The sequence below is a fragment of the Melopsittacus undulatus genome, chromosome 18 (genome assembly GCF_012275295.1).
Source record: "Melopsittacus undulatus isolate bMelUnd1 chromosome 18, bMelUnd1.mat.Z, whole genome shotgun sequence".
NCBI lineage: Eukaryota > Metazoa > Chordata > Aves > Psittaciformes > Psittaculidae > Melopsittacus > Melopsittacus undulatus.
Genome location: NC_047544.1, coordinates 4562241 through 4576924, shown reverse-complemented (window position 1 = coordinate 4576924; position 14684 = coordinate 4562241). Strand labels below are relative to the sequence as shown.

Sequence of the window (14684 nt, the reverse complement as noted above, 5' to 3'; positions counted from 1 at the left end):
GATGGGTTCAGAGCAGCAGAACTGCTTCAGCTGCAAGGAAAATGAGTTTCCTTCATCAGGAGAGGATGGGAGGCGTGAAGAGGTGACCTCCTCTTCAAACCCAACTGGTACCTCAGGCACACAGGGGAGGGGGCATCGCATCGCCTGCCCCTCGGGGGGGCTGCAGGAGGGTTCCCTGCTTCTCATTCCAAGGGAAGAGCTTTTGTCTCCATGTACAGAACATCCTCCTGCTCCTTAGGATCCCACTTTGTTTGGGAAGGGGGTGGGAAGGTGAGGGGGGGGTGCAGGCAGTGACAATCACCCCATCAGCACAGGGGTGCAGTGCAAGGAGCAGGACACCCTGAGGACACAAGCACACTGCTGTCCCTGTAGGGCCTGGGGAGCAGAGCAGCCCTCAGAGCTCCATCACATCCCACCTCCTTCGCCTTCACCCAGACCCCGTTCCAAATCCTCCCTTTACGCTCCCGATTCCAGGGCTTGGAATGAGAAATCAGATCCCAGGATCTGGCCGCGGCTCAGTCTGTGACTCTGCCATGGAGCAGAACGGAAAAAGAAAGTCCTCCCACAGCTCCTCTGGGACTTGAAATGCTCCATATAAACAACGCCCACTGCAGGGGAGGGAATCCTGCCCAAGGAAAAACTTACCACGGAGCCCTGACAATGACCAGAAAGGGCACTTTTCACCCTGGAAACGAGTCCTGGCAGCGCCGCTCCTGGTGCCTTTCCCATTGCTCTGCCCATGGGAGCACAGACCTTGTGCTGGGATGGGGGAAGAGTGTGGGCAAGAGCCTGGATCCGTGCTCCTGTCTGCCAGTATCCGAGCACACACACGCAGGTGAGAGCCTGCATCCTGGGAAGCCCCATCCCTCCCACTGGGGCTCCTTCCCATTCCTGTTATCCACGTTAAACCACAGGATGAGCACCAGGCCAGTGCTGCCCACCCCTGCTTGTGCTGGTGCATCTGCCTTGGCTCTGGAGCTGTGGGGGCTCAGTGCAAGGAGGGACTGCTCCAAAGCACACCCTGAGAGCAGCCATCTGTGTTTTATGCAGCTCTTTGCTGTGTGTTAGTGCACGCTGCCCTGCCTGGTGCAACAACCAGCACCAGCACCAGCACATCCCCTTCTCCCTGCACCACATTGCTCCATCTCCTCTCTGCCACCATCGCGTGGCATGGTCCCACCAGCTTCCTATGCAGGCTGCTGTGGTGTGGTACCTGCACAGAGAACCTGTTCATTGCTGCCTGCATCGCCCACTGCCAGAGCAGGCAGCCAGCAAGGGGAGAGCAGGGTGAAAACACACACAGTGATGCCCATGGGATGCTCTGCAGAGCACCCAGTGCCTCATCCCACCTTCCTCTGGCTTCAGACAGCAGAGAATGCTCTCAGTGAAGCAGGTGATGCACAGACACAAGGGGCTCAGCTGGAGGCTGCTCCTGCAGGGCTAACCTGAGAGCTGGAACAGTAACTGTGAGTCCTGCAGCTGCAGACACTGAGGCAAAGAGAAGCAAAGTGACTGGTCCAAGGCCACCCAGCAAGCTGCAGCTCAGGAGACAGGGACCAAGCCCATAACAGACTCTGTTCCCTTGGTTGAGATGCTGCTCATGCAGATGGCCTCGTAACTAAGCAAACTGAGTGGGACTGAGATCTAGATTTGTTTTCCAGACTTGTCACAGATTACTCATGTGATCTCGAGAAAGTCACTTCATCTCCTTGTGGCCAAGTTCACAGTCTATGTATCCTACAGTCACATACCCAAGTCTGCATCTGTGCTTTTCTTCATATCCTTCTGAAGCTTTTTGGTCTGATCTTCCAATCTGAAAGATGGGAGAAGGCAAAGTGAATCTTGGAAAGAAAGAAAGCCGAGTGCATCATACGTGCAACAAATCATTTACGGGTTGGATATGCTGGCTTCTGTTGGAGTTAAAAATACCCCGCGAGGCTCTGTGCACTTCAGTGCTGCTCAACCTTTTCCGCTTGTTTGCAGATGCTCTGCACCCTTTCCAAGTTGGGGATCTCTTACTCAAAGTCACTGCTCTCTGATGTCCTTACACCTACCACAGACGGAGAAGCCAAATGCTTCCACATAAGGGTGAGCTTATGGGGCAGAGCCAGGATGGGGACACCGGCTGCGGTCCTGGGGGTGCTGAGCTGTTTGGTGACCCCCCAGTGTTCTGGCAACTCTTTGGAGCTGCCACAATGTGCAAACCTCAGCCCCATGTAAGTGCTCCTTAGGACACCGTGAACACAGGCACCATAGGAGAAACCCTGAAGGCTCCGAGGTGCCAGGCAGGGACTTGCCGGGAAGAGGCCAAAATCCCCTGGGAAGATGCAGTAAGAGGGCCCAAGGGAAGTATGTGCCTGGTCCTGTTCTACCAGTGTGGTTGATACTCACTGCTGGAGCTTCCCATATTCCCGTTCAAAGTCTCTCTCCACCTGTGGGAAGAAGAGATGGAAACCGGCTCAAACGCTGCATGGGAGAGGGAACAACCTGTGCCAGAGGGAATGGCCACGTGAACCCCGGGAAGCTGCAGCAATAACGGGAGTTACCCTTCAGGAATGAAGTCTTAGGGGGTTTTCCCCTCCAGCCTCTCAGAGCACGAGATGCTCCCAGGGACTGCACCAGCTCATTCCAAGGATGGGCTCCAGCTCCTCAATTGGAGGCTGTCAGTAAACGGGAATGGGGGATGAGTCCACTTCCCTTCCACATCAGCCCTGATGCTGTGAGAGCCACTCCAGCAGCAGCACCCAGGACCCAACCCAGCCTCCCCCTCCATCCCCAGCCTCCATGGGATGGGGTTTCCTCCATCTGCATTATCTGCCCTCTCCACATCTCCTCATTCCTGCAATAGCTGCCTCTGATGAAGGGCTTCAGGTGGAGCAGCCCAAGTGTCTGCAGCACCTTGCAAAGGGAGGAGAAACCTGTGCTGGCAAAGAGCTCCAGAACAGCCTCCTCCCCATGCTCCATCAATGACTGCTTCCTCCTACTGCTATCTGGCAGCACATCTCCAGTGATACGAGATATTTTAAGGCACTTTCCTTCCATGCTGCCTGTTTTAACACACGCTTGAACGTTCATTCCACACCTCGTCAACCGAACAAGCAAATAGATCTCAATTGACCAGCCAAGAGTAAATACATGAGCTTTTGTTGTCATGGGATCAGAACTGGGTTCACTCCTGTTGTCAAGCTCCCGTGCCATGAAGGGAACGTGAGCAGCCAGGATGGGAAGGATGCAAAGGTTTGCTCCAGATCTTCAGGCTGTCCTCGGGATTTCAAACCCAGCTTGATGGAACCATGCCACGTGAAAGCAGAGCACTGCAAAGGGGCTTTGCTTTCAATCAGAGCTGCTAGGAAAAGACTCAGAGCTTTAGGATGGAGCCCAGCACCCCAGGTCCCTCAAACCCTCCTTGGGCTGTGCTCTCCGGTACCCAAGCTCCGCAGCACCACAGCAGTGCGATGGAAGCTGCCAGTGCTCCAGCCACATCCCTATGACCGGCTCTCCCCAGCATCAGCTCCAGCACCAGCTTCCTGTTGTGCTGTTAGAGGTGGTGCTGGTGGAGCACAGCCCCGTGCAGCATGGGGGCAGCATCCCTGGCAGCTGGTGCCTGGAGGTCTGGTACCCAGCGCAGAGCAAACCCACCCGCATGGCCACGGCTGTTCCGGCTCCTCCAGCATCCCGGCTCCTCCAGCATCCCAGCTCCTCCAGCATCCCGGGGCTGTCGTGCTCTATTCATAGGCCTGAGGTGTGAATTGTTCTGGTTGCAAACCACAGAGCAAGGATCTGTGCTTTGGAGCCTGGTGCTGCAGAGCTCCAGTCCCCTCCTGGTGCCAGCCCAGCCATGGGTCCCTGCAGGACCTGAAGGGTTCGGCCCCAAAACTCAACTGCCTGTGAAGGCTCAGAGCTCTGCCCCTTCCTCTGTGCTGGTAAATTCCCCCATGGCTTTGGAATGAGTGGGGATGAGCAAAAAGCATCAGTGCACAATGGGAGGTAAAGCTTCCGCTTGCTGGTGATGCCCCATCCCTGGCAGTGCTCAAGGCCAGGTTGGACACAGGGGCTTGGAGCAGCTGCTCCATGGAAGGGGTCCCTGCCCTGGCAGGGGTTGGAGCTGTGTGAGCTTTAAGGTCCCTTTAACCCAAACCATTCCAAGCATCCCCAAAACACCCAACCCCATTTGCCCACATGCGTTCCCCATATGATGGAGGTGAAGAGGCTTCAGCTGCCCGGCCTGCCTCACGTCTGCAGGGCCATCAATGCAGAGACAGCTGCCCCAGCACTGCTCTCCTCTTTCACGCCCACAGCAGCAACTGGTTACCAGTGCCCACAGCAGCGAGGAGCAGGCTCCCCATGCAGCAGGCAGCTCCAACCCAGCTCCCAGCGCATCCAAGCTGTGCAAGGAGGACAGGCTGAGAGCAAGACAAGTACATTCTGCAGAGCACGCAGTAATTCCGCTCCCAGCAGCTATCAGCAATAGCCACACGTCCCCGACACTGCCAGCGAAAGGCTATGGAGGAGATTAGCATGTTAAAAGTAACGAGAACAAGAAGTACAGGCAAGAAAATTACAATATCCTGGAGGGAAGCTTCTATAATATTAAAATAATCCCACTTTCTGCAGCCTCCTTCTGAAGGCTCCAAAGCAAACGTGGTGCTGGATGGAAGGATTCTGCTCCGAGCACTGGGGCTGGGGGATGCAGGAGCTCCCCACGTTTCCAGCCACATCTACATAAGGAACAAGGAGCTCTAAAGCACTGAACCAAGCCACGTTCCTCCTTTTCACCCAGTTATTTCTGTTTGCAAACACCAGGCCTTCCACCTCCAGTAGCATCCCTCCTGCTTTAAGGGCAATGTCATAATCGACACCATGGTTACAAGGCAAGGAAGCGAGACCGAAGCCAATACTACAAAGAGATGGAAATAAGGGACTGTGATGAACCCTCTTACTCCCTGGGGTTCATTTCTGTTCCTGGGGGAGGAGAACTAGCTGATTGCTGCATGTTCCAGTGGTCCCAGCCTAGTCGTGGCTCTTGGCAGGAAGAGGGAAGCACATTATTCCTCCTCCCTCCTCTCCAAAGCACAGAAACCCATATAACTAGGCCAGAGATGCTGCTCTAACCTAGAACTCCTGCTGACCTCTGCCACCCCATCAAGCAAGAGGAGACTGGAGGCCAGTAACATGAGGGAACATTTGTTCTGCATCCAGCAGCAGCGACCGGAGCCAAAGGGATGCTGCAAAGCGAGGGTGAAGCTGGGACTCTGTAGGCTTCAGCACCCAGCAGCAATCCAAACCCTCACCGAGGACTGCAGGAAAGGCACAATCAAAGGGAAGAGGGATGCGCCTCCGAACCACAGAGCCGGGTACATCCCAGGGAGGATGGAGGCAGGAGTGGCATTGAGCAAACCTTGCTGTAGCCAGGCTCACCCCACCATTCCTGCCACATTCCCTCTGGTATTCCAGCTCCATGGAAAGGCACTGACGGGCGGAATCCTCCTGCTCACGGAGCTCCTCCATCCGACATCCCTGGGGAAGGCAGAGCTGCTGGGATGAGTCAAGGGAGGCTTGGCTCCCAGCTCAGGTCCCTGCTCCCTGCCAAGCTGACTCAGCCCAGGTCAGGCAGCGAGGAGGAGGAGGGTGATGCATCTGAGTCAGCCAGGGCAGAGGCAGGGAGGAAGGAGCAGAGCCTGGGTGATGGGAAGAGGCTGCCCCATCCCGGGAGCCGCTGTCTCTCCTGACCACGGCTCCGTGCCCCATAGGGATGCAGGGATGCTCTCCTGCCTGCTTGGATAAACCCAGCACCGGTGAGGAGCAGGGACAACCTCAGGGGACATGGATGAACTTCAGTGAGCAGGGGGAAGACAACCACAGCTCCGGCTCCACCGTAACCTGTGCTCGGACCACACTCATCCCGGGGGGAAGAACATCTCTGCTGTGAGAGGCTCCATCGCTGCGCCCGGTCTGAGCCATAACCACCGTGCAGGGAGATGATTCCCAACCGGCTGAACTCCTATCACTGGGCATTAGTTTAATTGGGCTGTGCTGCTGTGTGCTGTGCACTGGATCCTCCCAGGCAGGCTCTGGTGACAGCTGCTCTTTTCAGGGATGAGGAGGGCAGAGATTATGTTGTCTGGAAGTGGATTTGCCCAGGTTAAGGTGGACACAAAGCAGAGCCATGGCTGGGGCAGGGAGGGATCACTTCAGTTCATCAGCCGCTGTTTCCTATGGGGGTTTCCTTGTGCTGCGGAGTGAAGGGCGGCTGACACCATGTCCTGCTCCATAGGATCAGGAGTGAGTGGGCACAGGGAGTCATGGCCAATCCCCTCTGCAGCCCAGGCAAACTGCTGCTCAGGACCAGCACCGCTCAGCCCAGCATCGTGTCATCAACAAGAGACAGAAGGCTCCTTGGTGAGCACAGCCCCTCTCCTGCACTCCAGTTCCGTGCCCCATGGAGAGCAAATCAGCCCGATCCCAAAAACTCCTTCTTTTCATTCCCCTTCTCCCTTCTCTTTTGTGGTCCAATCTCTGCAAGTGGGAGACCCTCTACCCGCAACCACTTCCCTTTGGATGGGCTTGGGATGCAGCCCTGGGGATGCTGCACCTTCCCACTTCCTGCAGCCGGCTCCCGAGCCCAACATCTGGAATACCACAGGCCTTGGCTGCTGCTGCTCCACGGAGCCCGCACAGATGGAGCGGCTCAGCTGTAACTGGGAGGTAGGACTGGGAGCCTGGAGCTCGCTCCAGCACCACAGCTCCCAGCCCAGCTCCTGTGGGATCCCAGTGGCTTCCTGAGCTTTGCTCTTTGAAGAGCTGCACTTGACGCTTGCTGTGAGGCTCCGAGCTCCAGGCTTCCTGCCTTCTGCTTCCCACATTATCTGCAGCCGGGAGAGCACCAACACACGGCCGGGGGGGGGGCCTGGAAAGCCAGCATCAAACCGGAGCTGCTGAGGTGCTGGGGAACACTCGCTCATGGGGAGCAAGGGGAAGGAGGAAAGGAGAGAGGGAAGCAGGGAAGAAGGAAGGAGAAAAGGCCTGAATGAACCTCTGCCTCCCGGATATTCCAAGCTGCTCTATTCACCCCCCTCTCCATGTATCTGTATCTATAAGCAGTGCCTGCCAAGAGCCTCAGAACAGCACATCCCAGCAGCTCACAAAGGTGCCACCAAGCTCCTGCTGCAGCTCAGGGACCGACTGCAGCAGCAACAGAGCACGGGGAGACCGAGTCCCTCACATGAACCTTCTGCAACAGCAAAAGCAGCAGGAGCAGAGGGAAATCAGCACTGCAAGGGAGAGAAGTCAGCTTGGATGGGAGAACGGGTGGGATGGGGGTGGCCAAGACACCCAGAGCTGCTGGTTCTTCAACAGCCTGGAAGGACACTGGTGTTGGAATGAAGATGAGAAGCAAAATCCCATAGAGGAAGGGGAAAACGTCCTGGCCTGAGGGGAAACTGCCTCCTAAACACGAGTGTCCACACATCCCTAGGGAATGAGCTGTGATGGGATCAGGGATGTCAGCCTGCTGGGGGATCAGGTCACCAGCACCGGTAGGAAGACAAGATGCTCCTGTCCGGGCGCTCCTTCCAGAGCACGGAGGCAGCTCCGGTTCCAGGGAGAGCTCCCATGAGGTCCCACAGCTTTTATCCCACACGGGACAAATGCAAAGGCAATGTGCTTCCGAAGGGAAACACCCGCAGGCAGCTGCGAGCAGCAGCACTGGGCTGGGCTGGGAGCCTCAAACCCACCCGAACACAAAACGCAGTTTTCAGCCGCTTCTAAAGCAAATGCTGTGCAGCACAAATTAATTCACGCCCGAGCACTGAGCATCTCAGCTCATGAGCCTTTCTTTGGAAACAGTTATATTCAGCGCTCTGAACCACTCCTCCTCCTCCATCTGCTCCAAAGGAGGAACAAACAAGCCATTGCTGCAAGAAGGAAGGAAGGAAGGAAGCCGCTTCAGCCATCCCCAAGGAAAACGGTGCCAGAGCAGAGGAGCTCTTCCCCTTCATCCCCCCCTCCCAAACCCCAGGAACGGCCTCAGCAAGGCACAGCTCCCACAGCCACCCCTGGTCGGGCTCCCCCTCACTCCCTGCATGAGGAGCCCATTGCTGGTCACACGCAGCAACAGGTTCTGCTGCTCCCAGCTCCCTCCCACGACACGCTGCGAAATGGGACGAGTCAAAGTGCTGCCTTGACTCATCAGCCACATGATCAAAGGCTGGAGCTAAAAAGGGGGATCTGGTTTACTCACTGTCTTGGGTACAATCTGTTTCTTGGGCTGCCCGATCTTGAACGGTATCCTGGAAAAGAGAGGAGAGGGAAGGGATGAAGCAAGAGCTGCGGGATGCAAACAGCCCAGCCCTGTGGGTCTCAGCCTCAGAGGTTTGGGGCAGCAGGGCTTGTCCTGGGGCAGCAACACCTCATTCCATGCAGTGCTCCTGCTCCAAGAGCCGAGGTCAGCACCTGCATCTGAAACCCCATCCAGGAGGCAAATGAATCACAGAACCCCAGAACAGCTTGGGATGAAGGGGCCTTAAACTCATCCAGTTCCAACCCCTTGCTACAGGCAGGGACCAGGCTGCTCCAAGCCTCATCCAAACTGGCCTTGAAAGGATGGAAATGCAATGGTTAGAAATGCAATAGGTGGGAATGCAACGGGTAGGAATGCAATGGGTAGGAATGCAATGGGTGTGAATGCAATGGATGCTCCATCATTCCAACTGAAGAACACGTTCCAAACCAAACCCGAAAGGGAAATAAATAAACAAGCTCTGTAAATACCTAGAAAGAGGATATTAAATAAAGCACCAGTAAATACAGTGTCTGGAGCTGTGTGGGAGCTGCTTCCAAGCATCCCTGTGCTGTGCCGGAGCCGCTGCAGGAGCAGCTCACCTGCAGCACAACAGCTCCTTCATCCTTAAACCCTTCAGGATGCTTCCCAGGAAATCTGGGTTACCTGAATGAGCTTCCCCACGTGAGTGAGCTCAAGGTGAAGCGTGCTCAGCATAAACCCCCTCCACAGGCAGGGCTGGTTGGGGCCACGCTGCCCTCCCTTCAATAGCTGCATCCCTTTCAGCTCTCAGGATAATCCAGATCCAGGAATTCTGGGGCTGTTTCCAATGTGCTTCGTTAAGTTAAAGAGGAGCTGCTCCATGAAAGCATCTCCTCAAACCCTCCTGATGGTCTCTGCATCGCAGTGCTTTAACTAAAGAGAAAATGGGGCTTGCAATGAAGTGCAAGCATCTTTTCCCAGGGATGCCTCACGCAGAGCACGCCTATAGCTCAGAGGCATCAGCATCACATCCCAAACCCACACCAGCCCCTTCCTGGGATGGTGCTGAGCCCCTGCTTGGACCAGTCCAAACTCTCACACTCCTACCCAAAGCCTGAGTTAGTAACATGCATTTTAGGCCTCTTGGCCACTGGGCACACTCCCAGGCTGGTGTCCGGAGCAGCTGGGGCAGCAGGAGCCAACCTGAGTCACCAGCAGGACATGCAAGGGTTTCTTGAGGAGCACTTCCTGTTGTGGGGCTCTGCTGTAATCTGGGGCTCTTTAACCCTCTGCAGCTCCGGGCAGTGTGAATCACACCTCCCTCCTGGCCACAGCCTCCCTGCTCTGTCATTACCCGTCAATAGCCTTACAGGAAGAAAGTGAAAACATGAGGTTTGGTGGCTGTTTTCCTGCATGGCTCAAATAGACACTCCAAGGAGGCACTTCCTGCCCTGGCTCCATCTGGCACAGCCGGTCCCGGCACACGCCGAGGTCTGGGAGGTGATGGCATCCATGAGAAGATGCAGTCATACCCAAGGATGGACTGATCCAGGGTTCACTGTGAGGGTGCTGAGGCCCAGAGAAGCTGTGGCTGCCCCATCCCTGGCAGTGCTCAAGGTTATGTTGGACCCAGGGGCTTGGAGCAGCTGCTCCATGGAAGGGGTCCCTGCCCATGGAACTGGAGGAGCTTTAATGCTCCTTCCAACCCAAAGCACTCAGCAGCTGCTGAGCATCTCCAGCCAGCACAGGATCCAGGTTGGATCCAGGCTGGTTCCTAGTGGGAAAGCACAGTTAGAAGGGTGATTAAAGCATGGTCTGTGCATAACCTTCCCCTTGCCCCTGGGTGGCCAGCATCCACTGGCTACATGTGTTAAATCAAGGCAACACCAGTACTAAACCAGGGATATGGGGAACAGGCAAGGCAAAGCCGTGAATTGCATAGGCAGCAGCTAATGGGGAGCACATCCCATCCCATCCCATTCCAATCTCCACTGCACCACAAAGGGGAAGGAATAACCCAATCCCAGCTCCTATCTTCCAGAACAAAAGAAAGTCACCGGAGTGCTTCCCAAGGCTGCAACTCCACTCTGAAGCAGTAAATATCTCGATTAGCATCGTGATGCCAGTTGGCTAATTCTGGCTGTCTCGGTAAAACCTCCACAAAACAACCCTGTGCAAGTGATGTCTATTCAGCAATTATATATTTTGCTGTTCTAGTTCACAATTTGAGATAATCTTTCCTCATTTCTGAATCTTTGCCTTCTAATATGGTGCTAGGGGGGGGAATAAATGCATTAAGCAGGAACAAAAGATGAGAGGTATGGATCATCTCCGAGCTTTTAAGACAAATGGATGCAGCCCATGCATTACAAACTGTTGCCACCAAGAATTCTTGCCTCTCCATGAGGCTCAGCCTGCAGAACAGGGGGGACCCAGCAACAACTGTGTGCTTAGAGCATCAGGAGCTGCTGGGGTTTAGTCTGCTTAGGAGATGTGATGGGATAAAGCAGACACGCTGGGGAGCGATGGGTCGGTGTCCTTCACCACCACGGGTACCGGTTCCCTTCACCGCCATGGGTACCAGTTCCCTTCACCACCATGGGTACCGGTTCCCTTCACCACCATGGGTTACCAGTTCCCTTCACCACCATGGGTACCGGTTCCCTTCACCGCCATGGGTACCGGTTCCCTTCACCACCATGGGTACCGGTTCCCTTCACCGCCATGGGTACCGGTTCCCTTCACCGCCATGGGTACCGGTTCCCTTCACCGCCATGGGTACCGGTTCCCTTCACCACCATGGGTACCGGTTCCCTTCACCACCATGGGTACCAGTTCCCTTCACCACCATGGGTACTGGTTCCCTTCACCGCCGTGGGTACCGGTTCCCTTCACCACCATGGGTACCAGTTCCCTTCACCACCACAGGTACCGGTTCCCCCGCTCCTGCTGCACCGCAGCCATGCAGAATTGGTGCGTTCCTCTCCTGCTCTGGTTTCTGCTGAGCGAGAGAAAGCTGGGGCTGTGTTTGGGGTGTGAAATCCCTTGAAATCCTGTTCCTGAAGAGCGCGAGCTGAGTCACAGCCGGAGCCTTCCCACCCCGGCCTCCCCACGGGCTGCAGGAGCATCCCGGCCCCAGGCCCCATCCCAGAGAGGTCACCGGCAGTTTGGGAAGGGAGTGGGGTTCAGCTGGGACGGAGGAGGGGGAATTACTGCAGGGAAGGGGTGGGAAGAGCTTAAAGCAGGGAAAAGAGTGTGGGTGGAGAGAATCCTGCAAGCATCAGGGATGCTCAGGAACCCCAGGGAGGGGAAGGTGGGAGAAGCTGTGGCCAATTCTCTCTGAAGTTTCCCCAGCAATTCCATCTATTTACTTGGCTTCTCCATGTGCAAACCCAGGGCCACACACACCAAAGCAGCTCATTCTGCTCCGGATGCACAGGAGAGCTGCAGGCAGGGGAGGGAACGCAGCTCAATGAGGTCCGTAGGGAGCTGGAGTTTCAAACATGGAGCTCCCACTCCTACAATCCAGCAGTCCCCTGAAACGAAGGCACAGAGGAATTGCCAGCGTGAATCAGACCAAATCACTGCTGATTTAGGGAGGTGATGGTCCCTTTGCACCATGCAGGACATCAGACCCTGGCATCAGCCCCAGGCAGTGCTGGAACATGCACTGGGATAAACTCTTGGTGGATGCCAGCCGTTATCCTGAAGGCTGTTCCATCTGAACATCACCTTGCAACCCCTATCAAGTCCCAGAAGACCCCTCACATTCCATGGGGATGCTGCGGATCCAGGGCTGGGGAGGGAGGATGGACAAGGAGCATGCAAGGGAAGGGGAAGGGAGAACAGAATGTGCTTGCTCACACTGTGGTTTGGAGGTTGGTTACAGGGGAAAAACAATGCCCAGACACCATCAGAATCCATCACACACAGGGAGCCACAAGCCCCAGTGTGGTACCAACTGGTGGCATCGGTACCACCACTGTCACACCAGCAACTCAATCCATGGTCAGCCAGAAGCACCCACTTCCTATGGAAAGTTTTGGGCTCTCTTTAAGCCAGGCCAGGCAGAGCAGCCACTGAAGCTCTGCACCTGCATTGCCACCTGAGCTCCCAGTGCTCCCCTTTGCACTGCCCTTATTGAGGGAATGGGAGTCAGCATCTCCAGGGCTGGAGCCTCTCTCCATCATTCCTGGTGCACCTGTGGCTGCCCCATCCCTGGCAGTGCTCAAGGCCAGGTTGGGCACAGGGGCTTGGAGCAGCTGCTCCATGGAAGGGGTCCCTGCCATTGGAACTGGAGGAGCTTTAAGGTCCCTTCCAACCCAAACCATTCCAGATTCCATGACTCTATGCACATCCACGGCACTAAACCCAAACCTGGGCACCAGTACCACGTGTCTCATGACTTCGGATGTCCCATAAGCTGCAAAGCCATGGCCACAGGGGCTGCCCTGGATCCTGGCCTCGGAGCAGCGGGATCCCAGCCTTGCCCAGGTGAGGGAGGCAGGAAGGCAGCCCCAGCTTAGCCGAGAATCCCAAGCATCGCTCCGGATTCCTCCCTGTACTACACGGTGTCCATGGCAACTGCCGGCAGCATCCCACCCTGCTCCCCCCACCGCCTCATAGCAACCGCTCCAAACACAGCGCGAAGGCAAAGGAGGGGGGAGAAAAGAAGGGAAAAAATGATTCCAACGGCTCACAAACAGCTTCTGTCGAGGGAGATGTGGTGCCAAAGCCTGCTCTGGTTCTGGGCTTGGGGGAGGCCACGGGGTGCTGGTCCCTCAGACAACCCCACTGTGTGCTCCCACTGCATCCCAACCCCATAAGGTGACTTCAGGTGTGAAGCCAGGCGGGGATGTCAGGGTGAGCCCCTGCAGTGGGGGAGAAGGGGCAAAGGGATGGACACATCCAGGTTGTGGTGCTGGGGGAGCACAGGGGTAGCCGGTGCCTTGAGCGTGGTGCCGGTGCTGAAGCGACTCCAGGATCCAGTCAGAATTCACTCTCCCACCCGATGCGAGATGAGCACGAGAGAAAAAACATAGAATGATATTTTACTCACCCATCAAAAGAAAATTACTCACGCCAGGCGCGTGGGCAGCTCAGTTCTGCAGGGCTGCTCTGGGCCCTGACTGCTACAAAAATACCCATCTGAAGTGAAGCCTGGTTGTGAAACACGGTTGGGGCTCAATCAGAGCCCTGGGGTTCAGCTGCTCGGGCAAAGACGGTGGCAAACGGATCAGAACTAAGCTAATGTGCTGATGGCAGCCCCAGGACCCAGCTCCCATCCCTGTGTCCAACCTGGGATGTGCCACCACGTCGCATGGGTGTTGCACGTGGCAGCAGCGTGCACCTTGCTCACTGCCCTGGTATCCACTTGCTTCATCCAACCTCATTTTATCCCGTGCTCATCTCCAGCTCCCGGTATCGCTGATACTTGGAGGAACTGGGGACGCTGCCATTGACCACATCGGGATTTGGGCTCCACCAAAAAAACCCCATCAATATTGATTCACTGCAAAGAAAACAGTGCCCTGGGCTGTGTTTTGCATCCCCCTGCCCAGCCTGGCCACAGCACAGCTCCAAAACACGGAAACCACCATGAATAAGCAACAACCCCACTCTCCCCCTGCCAGGCAGCTACACCTGCTCCTCCCCACACTCTTCCCTTGCTAGGGAAGGTGTAAATCCATCCTCTTCCTCACCTCCACCCCCAAACTCAAGCAAACACGTTCCCATTGACTCTGTGCTGTGGCTGGTACCAACCTGGGGAGTTAAACCTGGACTTTAAACCCTTGCCAGCTCCTCAGGCCACTCACATGTGCCAAGACACATATGGTTGAGCAGGCCAGTGACAGCAACCCCCATGCAGAGCAAGGATGCTGCAGTGCAACAAACCCCCCCAGCCTCACCATCAACGTTTGCTGACATCCTTCCTCCTGCAGTAAACAGCAGCGGTGCCAGGAAAACCCCTTCCTGCTTGTGAAATCACCTGTGGGAGCTGGGAAGGGAGAACAGGAGCTCTTTGGGGATGAGCTGCTGCAACACTTGGGTTTATGTGGTTCCATGAGGCTTAAAATACCCTTCAGGTGGTCACAAATGAGACGCTTGTGGCAACAGAGGGTGTGGATCCGGTAAAGCCATCGCTTTATTTCTCTTTGGTGTTTAAAAGGGAGCAATGGCCAAGGTAATCACTGGCATATTTACCTCTCTCCTCCAAAACACATGGCCACAGGGCAGTGGGGAGGGCAAGGGGGAAGAGGATGCATTCAAGAGATCCCAATTGACAGCGCAGAAGCTGAAGGGAAGGCACCAAGCTCTGCTGAGATGCAGAAAACATCTCATCTGTCCATGAGGCTGTTTCCAAAACAAGCCTCCTCCTGCTCTAAATAAAGCTTAGCCTAGAAAGACAGCAGTGCCTAGTTGC

General features: G+C 55.8%; 1 protein-coding gene across 1 annotated transcript in view; it reads right to left on the bottom strand.

Moving 5' to 3' along the window:
- The window catches only part of BIN3 (bridging integrator 3), a 30596-nt gene that overhangs the window by 13682 nt on the left and 2230 nt on the right, over positions 1 to 14684 (bottom strand). Inside the window, exons 2-4 of the mRNA XM_034070409.1 lie at positions 8240 to 8288; positions 2392 to 2432; positions 1752 to 1813 (exon numbers count right to left, since the gene is read on the bottom strand). Of these exons, the coding sequence (XP_033926300.1) occupies positions 1752 to 1813; positions 2392 to 2432; positions 8240 to 8288 (152 nt within the window). The remainder of the gene's footprint in view (positions 1 to 1751; positions 1814 to 2391; positions 2433 to 8239; positions 8289 to 14684) is intronic.